Source organism: Gadus morhua, chromosome 8 (assembly GCF_902167405.1).
Source record: "Gadus morhua chromosome 8, gadMor3.0, whole genome shotgun sequence".
Classification (NCBI taxonomy): Eukaryota; Metazoa; Chordata; class Actinopteri; order Gadiformes; family Gadidae; genus Gadus; species Gadus morhua.
The window spans coordinates 23,817,575-23,835,941 of NC_044055.1; the positions used below are offsets into that span (position 1 = coordinate 23,817,575).

The window sequence follows — 18,367 nt, forward strand, 5'->3', positions numbered from 1 at the left end:
GTATAATAAACTTGTACACCACGTTGACATCGCTACACAAGGCTAACGATGAAAGTGTAATGGACTATATCATCAGAGCTGAAACCGCCATCACAGCACTGCGGAACGCGGGAGAAACGTTGGGAGACAGCCTGCTAGTTGCTATGGCTTTAAAAGAGAGTTTCAAGCCATTCGCAATACATGTGGCACATACAGACGATAAAATCCCTTCACTTGATTTAAGCCATTTAACGTTTCTTCATGTCTTAATCTATGGCTTTATTAAACCGGGTGCCAAATTTGTACCGGGCACGTCATCAGCTGTCTGTTGCCAGGCAACGGACAGCTGATTACGTAAGGGTTGTCCGTTGCCGGGCAGGTTTCAAAAAACATTTGCGCTCATGTTGCCAAAGACGGAATAACATAATACAGTTAACGGATCGTTAGATAACACTTGTTTTTACTTTATATTTGTGTTGTATTTAATTGTTTAATCAAATTTAGCTAGTAAACTGAGTGTTTAGAGCGGGTTTCAAAAAACATTCGCGCTCATGTTGCCAAAGACGAAATAACATAATACTTAATGATAATGATCGCTAGATAACACTAGTTTTTACCTTATATTTGTATTGTATTTAATTGTTTAATCAAATTTAGCAAGTAAACTGAGTGTTTTAAAGCAGGTCAAGGACGAAATAGCACAATACAGATAACGGATCGCTAGATAGTAGGTTCGCGAATGTTCGTGAACCTTTCACGTCATTCGACGCGATCGTCCGACGCGATCATCTGTTGCCAGGCAGGTTTGGAATGGATTACGTATGGATGACGTGCCCGGTACAAATTTGGCACCCGGTACAAATTTGGCGTGACAGCGCCCCCGTCCGTGATGGGCTCTTGGAATCAGCTTTCTCTGAGGGCTTCATGAGAAAAACATTAGATTAGATCTCTTTATTGTCCTTGTTCAACAGAGTTAATCAACGAAATTAAGTTTAGAGCATCACCACTGGCATAGTATATAAATATATTAATAAATAAATAATAGATAAATCAATAAATAAATAACAATAATAACATGAATGAGAATGCAGCAAGTCCAGTCCATAGTTGTGATGTGTGAGAGTGAGAGGGGGGGGGCTGTGTCACGTTAAAATTGTACCGGGGGCGAAAATTGTACCGGCCTACGTCATCGTTTGTTTACATCCTGACAACCTGACAACCTGCCCGGCAACAGACGACGCGATGCAGAAAACATGTTTCCAAACGACGAAATAACATAATACATATAGCGGATCGCTATCTGTATTATGATAGATAGCGATAACACTTGTTTTTACTTTATATTTGTATTGTATTTAATTGTTTAATCGAAACAATAAAGAAATTTGCCCGCGAAATGGGCGATCGCGTCAAATGACGTGTCAAATCACGTAGGAAGGTTCTTGAACATTCTAGACTATGAAACCTGCTTAAAACACTCAGTTTACTAGCTAAATTCGATTAAACAATTCAATACAATACAAATATAAAGTAAAAACAAGTGTTATCTAGCGATCCGTTATCTGTATTATGTTTCAAGAACCCTCCTACGTCATTTGACGCGATCGCCCGTTTCGCGGGCAAAACATTTGTCATTTGACGCGATAGCCCGTTTTGCGGGCAATTTTTTCTATTGTTTCGATTAAACAATTAAATACAATACAAATATGAAGTAAAAACAAGTGTTATCGCTATCTATCATAATACAGATAGCGATCCGCTATCTGTATTATGTTATTTCGTCGTTTGGAAACATGTTTTCTGCATCGCGTCGTCTGTTGCCGGGCAGGTTGTCAGGATGTAAACAAACGATGACGTAGGCCGGTACAATTTTCGCCCCCTGTACAATTTTAACGTGACAGCTGCAGTCCTGCAATAGATGGAAAATAGTACAGTGCAGCAATGCAGTCCAGTTCACAGTTTTTCACACTGAAAAGACGCGCACAGCGTCTCCTCCTCCGCTTCTCAGCCTCCGGAGTGCTGGATGGTGATCTGAGGCCTGTTTCAGGTAGCTGGTTTAACATACTCTGAGTTTAATCCTGCGCTCTGAGTTGGTTGACTCAGAGTTCAGGGTTGAAAAGCAACTCTGGGTTTTCGGTTTCAGAACAGGTGATCAGCGTTGGGTTAATCAACTCTGAGTATGTTCACTCTGGGTTGGGGGCGTGCCTGTTGACTATGAAGAGCCATCATCAATGGATCTCTGATAACATGATCAAACATGGACCAAAAGCGTAGATCCACTTACTTTTCCCCCACGGAATTGTAAATTCCAATGAACGTGTATGCCGAGCAGTTACCCATTTTAACAAAAAAAAGCAATACCGCCGCGGCAGCGAGAGCGCGAGAGAGAGCTTGGCAGGAAATAGCTGAACAAGTCAATGCGTGAGTCAAATAAATTAGTAAAATAAAATAAAACAAGAGGAAAGTTTAATATCTTCCACTTATTCAATATGTAAATTGTGTGTGTGTGTGTGTGTGTGTGTGTGTGTGTGTGTGTGTGTGTGTGTCAATTTACGCAACCCCGAGTTGCCCCACGAGGACTTGGCAGCAAATGAAGTACAAAAATATAGTTTAAACAGGTAAACTAATGTTTAATTGAAATCAAATCAATTGTGCTGTTTTGCCTGCTCTACCTAATTGAACAGCTATGTTCAACATGTATTTTATATTTGTATACTATATTTAAGCAGTAAATGTAAGTAGTAGCCTACATTACCCAGCCACCCCAACACTGCCAATATTTAATAGGATTTAGATATATTAGAAGGCTACACCTAGGCAAAATGCATTATAAATATATATCTGTCTTCAAAATAGCGCTTACTGAATATTAGGGTAACATTTTCCTCCATGTTAGCAAATCGAAAAAATGCAGAGACCCGGCAGACTGGAGGGGGTCCACCACCTGCAGCCCTCACAGAGGCTGAGGAGATGGCCCTCAGCCAACAGAGTATGCATCCTGTGGCTGAGGGCATCCCTGGGGGGAGCTCCTCTGACCCCCCCCACCCCCCAGGATAGAAGTGCCTTTACAGTATAAGGGGTTGGTTATTCAAAATAATTAAATATGTACACGCAACCCAGCGCGTTGCAAATTAGATGGGGCAATATTCTGGCTCAATAATTGCACTGTCTAATCATCTTCTTCCAGTTACTGATAGCGCCCTACTTGAACCAGATGCCCTCACCAACCTCCATGCAATTGTAACAATTCAAAAGATGCAAAAGGATGCTTTGGAGATCCAAATTTTGGAACATAAGTTATTGGTGGGTGAGGTGCAAACGGGGATACTGTTCCCTGCTCTAAAAACATACCCAATATAAATGACTTTTTTTTTTTGTGCTTTCAGGAAATAAAAAAATCCTCATAATAAGTAGATTGTCTTTATTAGAACACGGGCCGTGGTGGGACAAGTTATTTTGTTGAACAGTTTACTCAACGGGTTTTACTTCAGTGAACAATGCAGACGATTATGCTGAGCATGTGCATGTAGAGAAGAACAGCATCTGGTTAAAAGCAGCACCAGGGTCTTTTCTGCCTTGCATTCTTAAAATGAGTTTCTTGACTTGCAGCAGTTATAGGTCCGTGGTTAGTCAGCTACTCTGATCATGGGAAAGCCACAACGTTGAAGTGACTGTAGTACAGAGCGGGTGGGATGCACGGGGCGGATCATTCTGCACATGCGTTAATTGCGCTAAAAAATAAAAAAATAAACTTAAAGCATGCCCCCGGTGCGTTTGACAGTTAACATGGGGGCTGAGAAGGTGGTCTAAATAAATGATAGATTGCGCCGAACGATAGCGCTCGTGAAGAAAATTATCAGGAAAATAAAGTATATCCAACCGGGGTCTTAATAATCGTTCCTCACGGAGATTCCTTCTGAGGATCGCAGCCTCTACGTCCACAGGCTCTCGTAGAAAAAAGGACATGCCATTTCTAACACTTCCTTCTGTCGGAGAGCTGCCTTCAGCCTTATAGACAACAAACTCAGAGTAGGTCTAACCACCTCCCGAGCAGGTTAGGTCCACGGCGTATGTTGCCGCAGCAACTAACTCTCGGTTGCGCTGAACCTGCTACCTGAAACGGAAAACCCAGAGTTTCCACTAACTCAGAGCGAACAAACTCGGGGTTGCCTCAAAACCAGCTACCTGAAACAGGGCTCTGGTGATTTCGGCTGGGATGGTGAAGTCCGCTGGGAGTTGGCGAAATGGAGCGTTGTTGAGCTTTAAAAGTTAATTTCGGCTGTACTTCATTGTCGGGGTTTAAAAGCAGTGTGAAAAACTGTGTGGAATAATATTAAGTGCTACCAAAAAGTACCAAAAAACATGCCAGATTTTGGGAGCTCTGGGCCGTTGCATCTATGTGCGCCGCCGCCATGGCAACAAAACCATGTCTGCTGTTCCATCTGCTCGATAGGCAGTGCGGCCATCTAGCTCAATAGCCGAGTCCGGGGTCTTGTTCTCCAGCCAGGTTTCCGTAAAGATTAAGCTGCAGCAGTTCTCGATGTGTTTTTGTGAAGCTAGTTCCAGTCGGATCTGCAGCCGCGCACAGCGTCTCCTCCTCCGCTTCTCAGCCTCCGGAGTGCTGGATGGTGATCTGGTGATTTCGGCTGGGATGGTGAAGTCCGCTGGAAGTTGTCAAAATGGAGCGTTGTTGGGCTTTAAAAGTTAATTCCGGCTGTACTTCATTGTTGGGTTTGAAAGCAGTGTGAAAAGCTGTGTGAAATAATATTAAGTGCTACCAAAAAGTACAAAAAAACATGCCATCCCAGAGCTCCGGGCCGCTGCAACTATGTGCGCCGCCGCCATGGCAAGCAATAGTGGTAATAATTAATAATTGTGGTCATTCTGGTAATAATAATTGTGGTCATTCGTAATAATTTATAGGTTTGATGTAAAGTAAGCCCTTTTGGAAACAAACGAAACTTTTCTGGCCTAATATGTCACTTTTCTAGCCGGGAAGTAATAGCCTACTACATAGGATAGGCCTACCGGATGAGAACACCTGTCTCCAATCCACTATTCTCTACCAACAAACCCCAGTATGTTTATTTTAATGAATGCATTTTTTTATTGCCTATTTCCATTTTCGTTTTCGATTCATGATAATAATAATACAGGCAAACCGAGCAGACTAAAAAACTAAAACCGCACGTCCAAATAAATGTAATCTGGCGGATTATTATCTCCAACCCGGACAGTGCTATATCTCGCAACACATAGCGCTACACGTCATAGGGGTGTAATTGGTCATTCTTAATAATAATCATTCATATATATATATGTATTGGAAAAATTCTTTACCGTGACTTAGACAATTTAATGAAGAGTTAATAGCGAAACACAACATATAGTGGAGTTATTTCGACAGAGTAAGGTATTACATGTTTTGAAAAGAGGTAGCACCCCTGTCCATGTCAGCATGGTGTCGTCCACTCTGGATTTGGCGCTACAGCGGCTTTAGTGTACGAGTGGCGGCGGACCTGTTAGCCTCTGGATATTTGGTCTATCTCCTCTCCTTTCAACTCACCGTGGTCACCTATTCATGGACAATCATGTCTGACGAAGAGTCAAAGGTCCCTGAAGAACTTTTTAAAGATGTCAAATTCTACGTGGTCGGGGACATTGATGAGACGGTAAGGCTTTGGACCTTAGCTTATAGCTTCTTACCTAGCGTGCTAACCAGCTAGTTTCACCAACATGACATCTATTGGATAGGCTAGCCACTAACATGCTATCGGGCTATTGGGGATAAGCAAGCTGCTGTCACTGCCTACATTGTTTATATTTTAAAAGTGGCCAACATATGTGTGACCGTTTTGGCCGTATTTTTTATTGAGAATAACCTTAATTTCTGGTGCTGATTCATTTAGCATGGATTAGGTTAGTTCGTAGTGTGACACTTTGATATCGATAGCTTCTCCCTCTGCTAACTAGTTCATGTCTGTTATTTTGAAATACGTAGTTCTAATATAATTGTGTTGGTATTTTGATCATATCCCCTTGTAACAATTAGTGATTGAGGTGAAATCAGATGACAATTAATGTGTGAACTATTGCTTTGATATTCACTTTTATCCACTCAAGATTCCAACCAGAGCAGTCGAAACGCACAGATACTATGCTTGCCTGTGATTCCTAGTTGTTGTCTTGTATACATGTGTTGTACTCATTTATTTAGAATGCAAGCTCTGTGGTTCTAACGGAGCTGTCAGCTCTGGATCACGTTCGATCTACTACGGCGCATGTCTCTAAATAGTCGTTGAACTTCTGTATTTGCTAAGATCTATATTTTGGTTATGTATTTTTGTTCAATATGCTTTGGCCATTATAGGTAGTTAAGCTGCTTAAAGCTGGGAAAGGCAAGGAGGTGTCTTACAATGCCTTGGCCACGCATATTATTGCAGAGGATGGGGACAACCCAGAGGTTGGCGAGTCACGAGAAGTCTTTGATCTGCCTGTGGTAAAGGTGAGTTAAAGATGGACAGTCTCCTGTTGTAACTGTAGTGTGATCTTTTTCTAAAGAGCGTTGGCAGCCTTCATATATGTATTGTCATCTCTATATTAATGTCAACCATAAAGACTTAGTTATCACAGCTCTTGTTATTTTTCACAAAGCCCAAAAATACACCAACACATAATTTGGTTTCAACATTGTTGCAAAGGGTATGATAGCAGTTAGGCTATTTTGTTTTAAATATGTGTCTCATTCTTGAAATATGTTATTCTACACAATCATGGACATTGTAGTCAGTAAAATGTATAACATTATCATTTACCGATGTAAGTGCTTTGCAAATAATAACTTTTTTCTGTCCCCACATGAATGTTTAACCTCTTTTAATCCTGTTTAGTTTTTTTAGACTTAGTTTTCTGTGCGTACATGCTGAATTAACAGTTTTCTCTTTCTCTTTTTAGCCCTCCTGGGTGATCCTATCGGTTCGCTGTGGAGATCTTCTGCCGTATCCTTCAATAGCCCATTGTTTGAATTGGTTTCACATTGCATGAAAATGTATAACTAATTGTAACAAAGATGTACTTGTACATTTGCTATTGTGGTTTCTACCTTAACAGAAATTTCTCCAGAGTTACTGGATTTTCCCCAGAGTCCGGACAGATATTTTTTGGAGTAACAGCTTGTCTTCCAAAAGTAAGAGTTGTTCATGTATAGTAGTACATTGGTAGACATTTCATGACACAACCATTGTCAACATCTTTGATAAACTTCACTGACCTGACCTTTCTTTCAGGTATAGTCTTATTTTATTTGAGAACTATTTACTCTACTGTGTTTGTAACGTGTTCAAATGCAGATATTTATAAACAAATATCCAGCTGTCCGTATATGCGATTTAGGTTTTTATTTTCAGATAGATTAATTTATAACTGAATCTATATGAAACTCCAGTCGGACTAGAAAAAATATTTGTATCTGTGAAAAGTTGATTGATTTACTAAATTCTGTTGTTCATGGACTAGCTGCCTGATGATCTCAACGCTCTTTGGGCTTATGTTACATTCTACGGAGGAGACTGCCAGCTGAATCTAAACAAGAACATCACACACCTTGTGGTCAAAGAACCGAAAGGGGTAAGTTGCCATATAATAAGATTCATTGGAAAGTTGTCCGACGGTATCAAGAATCCTTGTTACCAGTGCAGTGCATTCGCAGTGGTGTCTTTGACTTGAGTGATATGTGTTGTGGTGAATGTGTGATTTTATAGAGGCCTGTTTTTGTTGCTGTAAATCATTTTAAATGAACTCTGAAGATTAGGTAGCAAAAAGAGGGAAAATATCAAATTTAATTGGTTGCTTGGGTCAGAATGAGGCGACTCGCGACTGGCAAACCAAAACGAATGAAATATAGTTTTGTGGGTTCTATCTTGCCAGGAACAAACCAACTATAATCAATGTCTGTTAAACAAATAAATCCAATTTGACACTAAGGGCTAAAGTAAAGCCTGCATCTAAATACAATAAGTTTGTTTGCGTTGGACATGCATTGTGTGAGTTCTCAACTCCTTGATTGGTTATCATTCATCATCTTCAGTCATTTTTGCCTCTCAAAATTATACGTCTCCTACATTTCACAATAAAGTCTGTAAAACAAATCCCAACTAGACATGCCGCATGTGCATTTTCTTCAGAAAATGCACGTGTTTGCATGAGAAATATTCCATGAACATGCTGACATGCTTATGTTAGCACGGCTAATAAGTGAGTACAGTAAGTTTCAAGTCCCTGGGCTGCTCTGAAGTGAATTGATTGAAGAATGGGGCTGATGGTTTTAGTTTGAATGTGAGCTATGCCGCCCCCTGCTGCAAAGAGGTCCTTAACTATACTCGCACCAACTTTGACAGAACTGAGTTGATTGTAGGGGTGGGTATTGCCAAAGAAGTCACGATTCGATTCGTATCACGATTCACATGCCACGATGCGATTCTATCACGATGCATCGCGATACTTGAATTATTGCGATGCATTGCGAATTTTCACTGAACACTGTTAAAAAAAAATTAAGCCATTACCAGTGGCTGACTGGCTGTGTATGATCTGGATAGTGTGTTCAATTGATAACTCAAAGCAACTCAATTCATACATAGCTGTATTTATTGAAACGACTATTACTGGATACACTGACAAGAAGTGCTAAGGATCTATAAAACTTAAAATAACAAAATAAGGATAATCAGTGCCGTTTACATGGCCTCAGTGGTCCTTTAAACCAATGAAATGAAAACATTCAAACATTTCCCCTTTTGGAAGTAGCTGCCATTATAACAACAATATCATTTCATAAACATAAGAGGACAAACTGATGCCCCAAAAAGTGAATAGGCTTTATAAAACTATATAAAAAAAAAAATATATATATATATATTTTTTTTAATTATTCATTTTTTTAAATTAATAATCGATTCTTGGCGTCAACAATCGATGCAGTAGATCGTGAAAATTAGAATCGCGATGCATCGTCATGACGATTATTTGGCTCACCCCTAGTTGATTGTAGGGCTGGGTAAAAATATCGATTCATCAATGCACTGCATTTTATTTGTTCTCGATTCAATATGGATTGAGAAAAAAAAAAAAATCATACTCAGTCATTGTAATCTAGAAGGGCGTATGCCTAAATGTTCATGCCCTTTTACATTTGTCCATGTTATGATTATTAATAGTTTAAGCACAATGAAATGGTTCATTCATTTTGAAATGGTAAATTCTATATAATATTTGGGTATTTTTGTCATCTGCACGTATTATTGAATCGATATCGAAGCAATTGGATTAGGGATGGGCACGAGTAGTAAATTCCAAACTCGAGTGATCGAAGGAATTCCTCGAGGATCAATCGAGTACTCGTTTAATCAAATCTATTTTTAGAATGCAACGCATCTGCAACAGGAATATGCCTGATGATGAACGGCAATATTACCAACCAAACATGTAATGCTTATTCTCCATCAAAACAGTCAGAGTTATTTGAGTATTTTGCAAACGTTCAAAACACATTTTCCTTACAAAAATAAATATGCGTCTCACAATTTAAATCACGTCGAACCAAGGCCTGTAACAGTTTAAAAAAAACAAAAACAAAACAAGTAGCCTAACCATTGCAAATAATTTAAAGCTGCAAATAAAACGGCAGCAAATGGACTATGGAAATACTCAGCCTTGTGATCTTCTCTACACGGCCGGTATTACAGCTGCATCTTGCGGCGGTGAAAATAGCCGACACACTTGGTTGCTGCAGGTCTGCTTTCCCAAACTCACCGTTGTGTTTCAGGAGCATATGTTGCCGCATAGTACTTGTAGTACTCTGGTAGCTCGATTTCGCTTGGCATATTTTACCTTTCACCCTATGATCTCCTATTTCTTTAGTATTTCAATTGTCAGCTGCGCTTTGTTTAACCGCCATCTCTTAACTTTTTGAATTCTGGCGTGCCTGCACACGTCACGGAACGCGCCACACAGAAATTTGATACATTTCATTTTCTTTGTGCCCACGGCATGCGTGGCGCCGCACAGAAAATTGATACATTTGCTTCAGAAAACTGTTTGTGTGTGTATATGCAAACTCGAGTTTGCCTGTCCATCAACCGAGTTAATTTGTAACGAGGAGTACTCGAGTAATCGATTCCTCACGCCCATCCCTAAATTGGATCAATATCAAATCGAATCGATATCGAATCAAGACCTAAAGAATCGAATTGAATTGAATTGTGAGGTACCTGGCAATAACCAGCCTTTTGTATGGTTGAAGTCAGCGTTTTTTCCCCATTGACATCCATTATATGAAATGGCTCGACCAGCACCTGCAAAAGTGGCATTCTGAAATGTAACAATTTCAGAGTTCCTTGATGGGCCCACTAATGGCCCGTTCAGACTACACGATTTCAGCCCGATTTTGCCCCGATTCTTTCGTCGCAGACAAATTTGCGAATCGTACACCATATTGACAGGTCGGCAACAAGGGGGCTTGTAATGTGACATGCTTGCGATCTGCGATGTTTTCGTCTGCGACGTTCGAAAACCCCCCAACGAAAAGTTTGGCACTTCAGAATTTTTTGGGGAATCGCATGACGTATACATTGTTGACGTGAGGGAACCACGCCCCCAGTTGCGTGAGGGAAGCCCGCGAACAGCTGGAGCTCAAGCGCAGTGTTTACCAACTGACTTCACTGCACTACGCTGAGTAGGCGTAACTACTGCAAAAATGAATGCGATCAATAACAAGAAGAATGCTAATAAAGAAAACTATAGAAAATGCAGCAATATAATGGAGACAACTTTGGAAATGTGGCAGCAACGTCCCTGCATTTTTGACGTGTCCGTGAAGGACTTTCACGATAGGATGAAAAGGGATACAGCCTGGCGAGAAATAGCCGACACCCTTGACCTACCCGGTAAGTTTGGAGCCATCAGCTGTTGACGTGCTAATAGCTATCATAACCTATCATAAACCGTCTCTGTGCAAAGGGCCGCCAGCATAATGCCTAGTGCTAGGTACTCGGGATCCATTGTTGACGCTTTGTTGCTAAGCTCGGTGTTGCTGCGTCTACTTTGTATAGTTCATGTCACGCGCAACGCAACTACTGTGAGGAATTGCCGCATTGAGCAGATATAAAAACTACTGGAACCTTTATGACAAAAATGTACAAAGCATTTATGTTAGTTCTAAATCCTAGATTTTCAAAATATCTTGCAAACGTGAATGATACAAAGTAGAGAGCATCGCACCCTCGAATCTTGTAGTCTGGCCAGTCTTACTACGAGACAAGGCCCAATTTCCTGGCTCTGTGATCTTATAGTGTGACATGTTAAATCGTGGAGGAATGTCTGAGAATCGTGTAGTCTGAACCGGCCATAAGTTAATTTTCTGGGGTTCTCTGAAGTGGACTTCATAAGGAGACCTCCTTATTCTTGAGCACTGATCAAATTCTTGGCACTTATGACACCGAAAACTATTGCCACCCATTATCAGTGTCTCTTCTTAATTGTAAAGGCCAGAAACATTTGATAAAAGAAATATAGTAAATGCAATGGCTAATAATGATTCCAAAAAGATTGTGCAATGAGAAGTGATCTTGATGCAATCAGAGTACCATTGCTAACGGAGTCCCTTTTTAAATGAATGCGGAGTGAGAGCATGCCCTGACAAAAGACTTGGGATGGGAATGCAGGTTGGATACCGTGCCATGGTCCCTAAAAAGAGAACAAGCACATCCAAATACATCATCTTTTTTTTCCAAAACTGAAACGTTAACATAAACAAAATGCACTTCACAAGTCACGCCTGATGAACAATGACGTCTAGTCACACGTTAAAACTATTTGCATCAGCAAATGGAGCATGAGAGTACGCAGCTGAAGTAGCATGTAGTAGACCTATTTTGTCGAACTGAGGTAGCATGCACAAATGAAGCAAAAATGATTAGGTCTACATGCTTTTTTCTTCTCTAAATTAGTATGTTTTCATTCAAATAACAAATGGATAGTTACTAACCATTTAGAATTTCAAACAAAACAATATAAATGCCAAATTCGAATTTATGAATATATAAAGTTATCCATGGTATAGCAAAATCCATATCGTGGCCCAACATCAGACCGGTATTCACATGTAATCAAAAGTAGTTCACGCCCTCTAACCCATTTATCTTTCTCAACTGGTTTTAAAATTCACATTTAAATAGATTTTTAACTGATTCACAATGCATCGTACAACCCTAATATCCAGTTTAAGCCCCTCCCTCCCAAATGCAAAGACTTTATTCTTTCTGAAAATAAGATATCCAAAGGAAACTGAGTTTAACTCAAACTGTTATAACACCTGTGTGATTGTTGTGCAAATGAAAAAATCACTGTGGATACTACTTGGTTAGAGTAAATAAAGCTAGAACACAGAATAAGTGGAAGATTTCAGTCTGAAATGGATTTCTTGTTGCAGAGATTACCATCTAGTGCGTTGTCAGTTGGTAGCCCAATAGTACTGTAGGACAATAGCACAACTGCTTATGAGTACCTGGGTCATTATCTGATGATATGATATAGACTATCACGGCCAAAAGATGTGTGCGCCTCCGGATGATATTATGAATACTAAACTAAATCCTTTAGTAGGGGTAGATTTAGGGTCTTCACTTACATTACATTTAGCAGATGGTTTTATCCAAAGTGGATTACAACCAGTTTTATACACATACCAACAGTGTCGACCATGCAAGGCTACAATCGGCTCATCAAGGACATTTCTGGTTATCTGTCTCGCTTAGGGGCACCTCGACACAGCTAGGACGAGCCTGCCCTTGGATCAAAGCTAACAGAATAATTACATAAACCAATGGTTCGCTAACTTTCGTACGTACAACCTCAGATAATATTTGGCTCTTCAAGTACCACCATTATGACCGACGTTGTAAAATAAAACGATACAGTAGCATAGGCCTACCCTATTCAGCTACGTACAGTTCGAGCCGGGGCATCAACAGTCGGCTGGCTATACAAATGCAAACACAATCCTGCGATGTCTGGATCAAAAAGAATCAGCTTCAGTCCCTGGTGTGGCTCAGCATACATCCTGCTTCTGTATTTTGTTGTTGAGAGGGTGCATGGCCTTGTCCGACTGTATAAAAAAGTACAACAACAACTACCGTTTGAAAGCAGACAAAATCGATTAAACTCTGCTCACCATCATTGAAGTCCTGGGGTACTTCAGAGGTTTCGATGCTTGTAGTTCGGTTCGGCCGCCACTGGTAAATATTCGCAGAACTGAGAGAGATGAGGTGCGCAATGATATTGTTCCTGACTATTGAATCGTGGTATCTATCAAATGGTTTGTCTTTCAGCACTGCGTGTTTCGATAGATAGAACTTTGTTGGTTATGAGATGCAGTTTGAGATGCGTTCTTATGATTAGAGATAGACCGATATGTTTTTTTCAGGACCGATACAGATCATTAGTAGTCAAGGCGGCCGATAACCGATATTTGGAGCCGATATAAATTTACAGAAAAAGGGAAAATATTGGCGTCAAAATTTTGAATAATGCAAACTAGAGCCCGACCGATATATCGGCAGGCCGATATTATCGGCCGATATTAGGCATTATTCAAACTATTCGGTATCGGCATTTATAATGGCCGATAAATTAATATTAAAAAAAAAAAAAAATCCACCAGAGGGCGCTCTAACGCCCCAAACCCGCTGATTCAGGCATAGCGAATGACGGAGATCGACGGAGATCATCGGTGTTGTTCATAGCTGTGTTCGAAATAATTCCCTATCACGGATATAGTGCACTATATAGGGTGCTCGCCATTTTGTAGTGGTGTTCGAATTCTCAGTAGTTAATTTCATGCACTATATAGTGCACTTAAATTCCCTAAAATTTGAGTGTCCATACGATGTTCCCTACATGTTACTCCGTATACCAAACTGCAATGCGGTCGTGTTTTTCAGGAGGAGAAGAAGAAGCTGAATAACCGCGAAAACGAATACATTTAATGATGGAGTCTCCGGCTTTCGTTTAGAAATGTCAACAATTTATTTGGGAATTAACATAGAAAATGTAACATTCAAAATTAATTAAAAAAACTTGATCAAGGAAATGTATCATTCAACATCAATACAAGCTCCAGCTTTCCTCGGGAGTGCCCGGTTTGTTTACATGATGTGGGCGCATCTGTCTGCGTCACACAAAATCCCGGCGCATTTACTGACGCAAATGACGCTTAGAAATGTTCAGCGTAGTGTCCGAATTCTCGTTTGTTCGTTCCCTATATAGGCTAGTGCACTATATCATAAACACTATATAGGGAATAGTGAGGGAGTGAATAGGGAATGATTTCGAACACAGCACATGTGTGCAAGTGTGTTCATGGTAAGTTGGCAACTGTCAGGAGACATACATTGCTTGAATAACAATTAAAAGAACATCCTCATAAATTCTCTAAAGTCGATAAGCATGACTTAATTCATGACTACCATGTCCAGTTTGGCTGTTGTTACGTGTTGGCTGAGTGAAAAGGATTTAAAGGATAACTACAAATAACCAATGTTAGGAAAATATGTTTGTTTTGTTTGCGCGTTTCTGTTTTTCTTTTAAACTATATATCGGCCGATATATCGGCATATCGGATTTTTAAATCACAAAATATTCGTATCGGTATCGGCCTAAAAAATCCTATATCGGTCGGGCTCTAATACAAACTCCAACACTTAACTTCATTTAAATGCCTTTAACCACTTAATCGTCAAATCCCGCCGGCGGACAAGTTTTAGTTACACCACCCCTTCCCCCCCCCAACATGCTGGGTCAATTTTCAGCATCATTCAGTTGAGTGATATAGTCATGTCATGCACCGTTTGAAAGCTTAGAATCTCAGGAATGACATCCAATGTCAACCATTCGGTGGAACAAATATGTTTAGCGAATATAGATCAAAAATATCCTAGTGTCTTAGGTCAAAATAGCCCCCCTCACCCTCCTCCTCCCTTGGTCCATTCTAACTTTATCGTCGTTGTGGATATCCTTAGCAATGAGTTGATACTTCATGTTGGGCCTTGAAATGTTCATAAGAGTCCACAGAAATCGAATATCAATATTATTTTAGTCTAATTACATTGTGTATATGCACAAGCCATCTTATACAAAGCAGCCGAAAAATAGAAAACCGAAACGCTGCAATGTTCTTTTGTAGAAAACTGCGATTTAGGGTTTGAATTCCGCTATTGTCGTCTGATTAATGGAATCCACTGTGTTAGCCAGGGTCTCACGGTGACATAGAGCCCTCACACATGTCTGTAAGACCAATACTTCCTTGTTTACAAGCCTTACAAGGCAATGAGGCGATCACTATCAAAACGGGGCATGTATACTTTGATTGACAGCTACACCAGCAGACAGCAAGGGTCGGGGGCGGGCCTTAGATATCCTAATAGCCAATGAAAATACCTTTCTGATGATATCCAGTATGTCAAACACCGTCTCACGTGTGGTTGAGAAAACAAATGCGCAAGGGGTGTGCGTAAACTAGCAGGCTCTTCCCCAGAGTGCGAGTGTGAAGCAAGTGGTTGATTTGCGCGCTCGTGTGTGCTTTGTTTATTTGTACATAATTATTTATAGTATTTTTACTATTTCAGTTTTGGTGTTTATACCATCGCTATTTTCACTTTTTAAGTAAAAATAATAGCCAAAACACTCTGAGCTTTTTTTTGTCCGTCGTGGCTCTGTGTGTAACCAGAGCGTGTAACCAATCAGATGGTGCTGTGGGTTGGACAATGCTGGAGACAGCGTAGTGACAGCAGACAGAGAGGCGCGGCTGCATCAGAGCCAAAATAACCCAGTTTTAAATTGATCTTATCGGCCGTCGGATCAAAAAAAAAAGGCAGATAATCGGTCGATCCCTAGTCATGCCTCATTCCCTTATTTTCTGGAGGGACTGGAGAGATCCGTATCGATCTCCAGCACTACCTGTTTAAAATGACGCAATATGACGATTTTTGTGTAGAAGTAAATAGGAAGTGTAAGAGGGGAGGATTCTCGTAAGACTACAACCACTAGTCCCACCCCTCTATAGGGGGTGGGACCCACTGACGCTACAGACCTATTAGAGCAGTGCCAGTGGGTGGGACTTCACCAGCAGACACTAACATCCACAGCGTCTGAAGCTAAGCTAACAGAGGCTGTTGATAAAACTGAAGTACATTGGCGGAGGGTACTGGATCTGACATAGAGGATGGCACCATGCAAAAGTTCACCATTTCGAAAGAAATACAAACGAGGACTACCGTATTTTCCGCACTATAAGGCGCACCGGATTATAAGGCGCACCTTCAATGAAGGGCCTATTTTAGAACTGTTTTCAATATATAGGGCGCAACGGATTATAAGGCGCGTAGAATAGAAGATACTGCAGTCAAACGTTTGACTGGGGATTGTGTTATGCATCGACTAGATGGAGCTGTGCTAAAGGGAATGTCAGCATGTCAGATAAAGTCAAACTTTATTAAGCGTTCTGACAATTCCGTTCACTCCCATGGTAACGATCTTCAAACGTTAATGTGCATATTAACAATATCTCCCAGCCTTGTTCAGTTGTAAACACGTAAAAGAAACACAGTCTGATACCGCTAATTCAAACGTTAGTGCATAACTCAACATTGTTAAGTTACGTATAACACGTAAAGCTTACTTTTTCAGTTCATTCCCCGTCCACGAATCCCTCAAATTCTTCTTCTTCAGTGTCCGAATTTAACAGTTGGGCGAGTACGGCATCCAACATGCCCGGCTCCCTCTCGTCATTAGTCAGTGTCACTGCTGTTGCCTGGCAGTTCAGTGATTATTCCTGCCTTCGTGAAAGCTTGGACCACAGTTGAGACTGATATATCAGCCCAGGCATCCACGATCCATTGGCAGATAGTGGCTTAAGTCGCCCGGCACTGTCTCCCCGTCTTGGTGAACGTGTGTTCGCCTTCTAAGCCCCCCGCCACACGAAGCCGATTATTTGGTGAAACCGCATAAGTCTTGTCCGTTCGGCCGACCGTCCAGACGGAGCCGGCGAATCCGGTGCCGGAAACTGCACATTTCTGAAACCACCCTCGGAGGTGGTTTCAAATCTATCCGGACCCATGCGGTTTCGTGTTAGGATTCGTGTGGACGTCTGAAACGCTTGATGGCATTAGCCCCCCACCAGCTGGGAGATGTCAGAGTTGCGTTGAATTTTTTATTTAATATTTTATTTTTATTCTTTTTGTAGCATTATATAAAGCCCCTTGATAAATGTAATTACTAACTGTACATTAAAAAGTATTTCTGCTCAATTAAAAGGTTGAATCTCCTCGTGACTGAATGTTTGTATACAGCGCGCAGGCTTGATGCGCTCCACTTTTTTCTGTGGAGAACCAGCGCCTTGAATATTTACTACAGCATTTCTACAGTTCGATGCGGTTTCGAAATGACTTGTCTTTACGGAGATACCCCTGAACTGCATAAAACGAAATCGGATCGTTTTCACCAACTAATACTCTTCACTAGAAATGTTGTGTGAAATGATTTTCAAGCAGTCTTGCGGTATCAGCTTGGTAGATGGAACAGCGAGGTGTTCGATAGGCGGAGATCTAGATCAGCGGAATTGGCCAGCGAAGCTGTGCATCGTGGTGCATTGTGGGAGTTGTCTTCAATCCACAAGCGCCAAAAAGTCACTTTCTGCCTTTCCTCGGTCAAGACGGCACCAAATTAGAATTTTATTTTATTATTCAACTACATATAGGATCCAATTTCAATACATGTTCATGCCTCCACCGGTGAAATGCTCCTTTAAGGACCTCTTTGGCGCCATAGCTCACAATAAAACTAAAACCATCAGCCCCATGATTATAGATAAGTAAAGTCTACGTCCCCTCCCTTGCTCCGTAGTTTTAAACCATAATGGCTGTTGTAGTTTGTTTTCAGGCAGATAACATTCATTAAAATAATTTCATTGACGAAGCCTTGTGTTTATAAGTTTGATCAATCATACTCTACATGCAATAAATTGTTCATCGACGATGAATCATTAACATCCCTAAACTGCATACAGCTTTGCACTGAAAGTGTTTTTATTTTTATGAAACATGGCACTATATTTATCTGTAACATGAAGATGTTTCTGCAAGTTTGTCTTTTGATGGAGCATGCAATGCTTTATTTCAAGTCAGACAATGGTATTTTATGTGAAAGTACTTATGGAGGACTATTTATGAAAGGAAACGGGTCATTAGACTATTAGACTTTTATAATTACATTTTATACACACTCCTAAGCCGCCACAGAATTCAGCGGTTTCCCGGCATCGACTTATTTTGGAACC

General features: G+C 40.6%; 1 protein-coding gene across 3 annotated transcripts in view; it reads left to right on the forward strand.

The window, feature by feature from the left end:
- The first annotated feature begins 5,438 nt into the window (after positions 1-5,438).
- Positions 5,439-18,367, forward strand: part of paxip1 (PAX interacting (with transcription-activation domain) protein 1) — a 38,992-nt gene continuing 26,063 nt past the window's right edge. For all 3 annotated transcript variants that reach the window (XM_030363698.1, XM_030363699.1, XM_030363700.1), the window contains exons 1-5: positions 5,439-5,651; positions 6,350-6,484; positions 6,934-6,977; positions 7,102-7,165; positions 7,495-7,605. In XM_030363698.1, the coding sequence (XP_030219558.1) occupies positions 5,571-5,651; positions 6,350-6,484; positions 6,934-6,977; positions 7,102-7,165; positions 7,495-7,605 (435 nt within the window). In that variant the 5' untranslated portion in view covers positions 5,439-5,570. The remainder of the gene's footprint in view (positions 5,652-6,349; positions 6,485-6,933; positions 6,978-7,101; positions 7,166-7,494; positions 7,606-18,367) is intronic.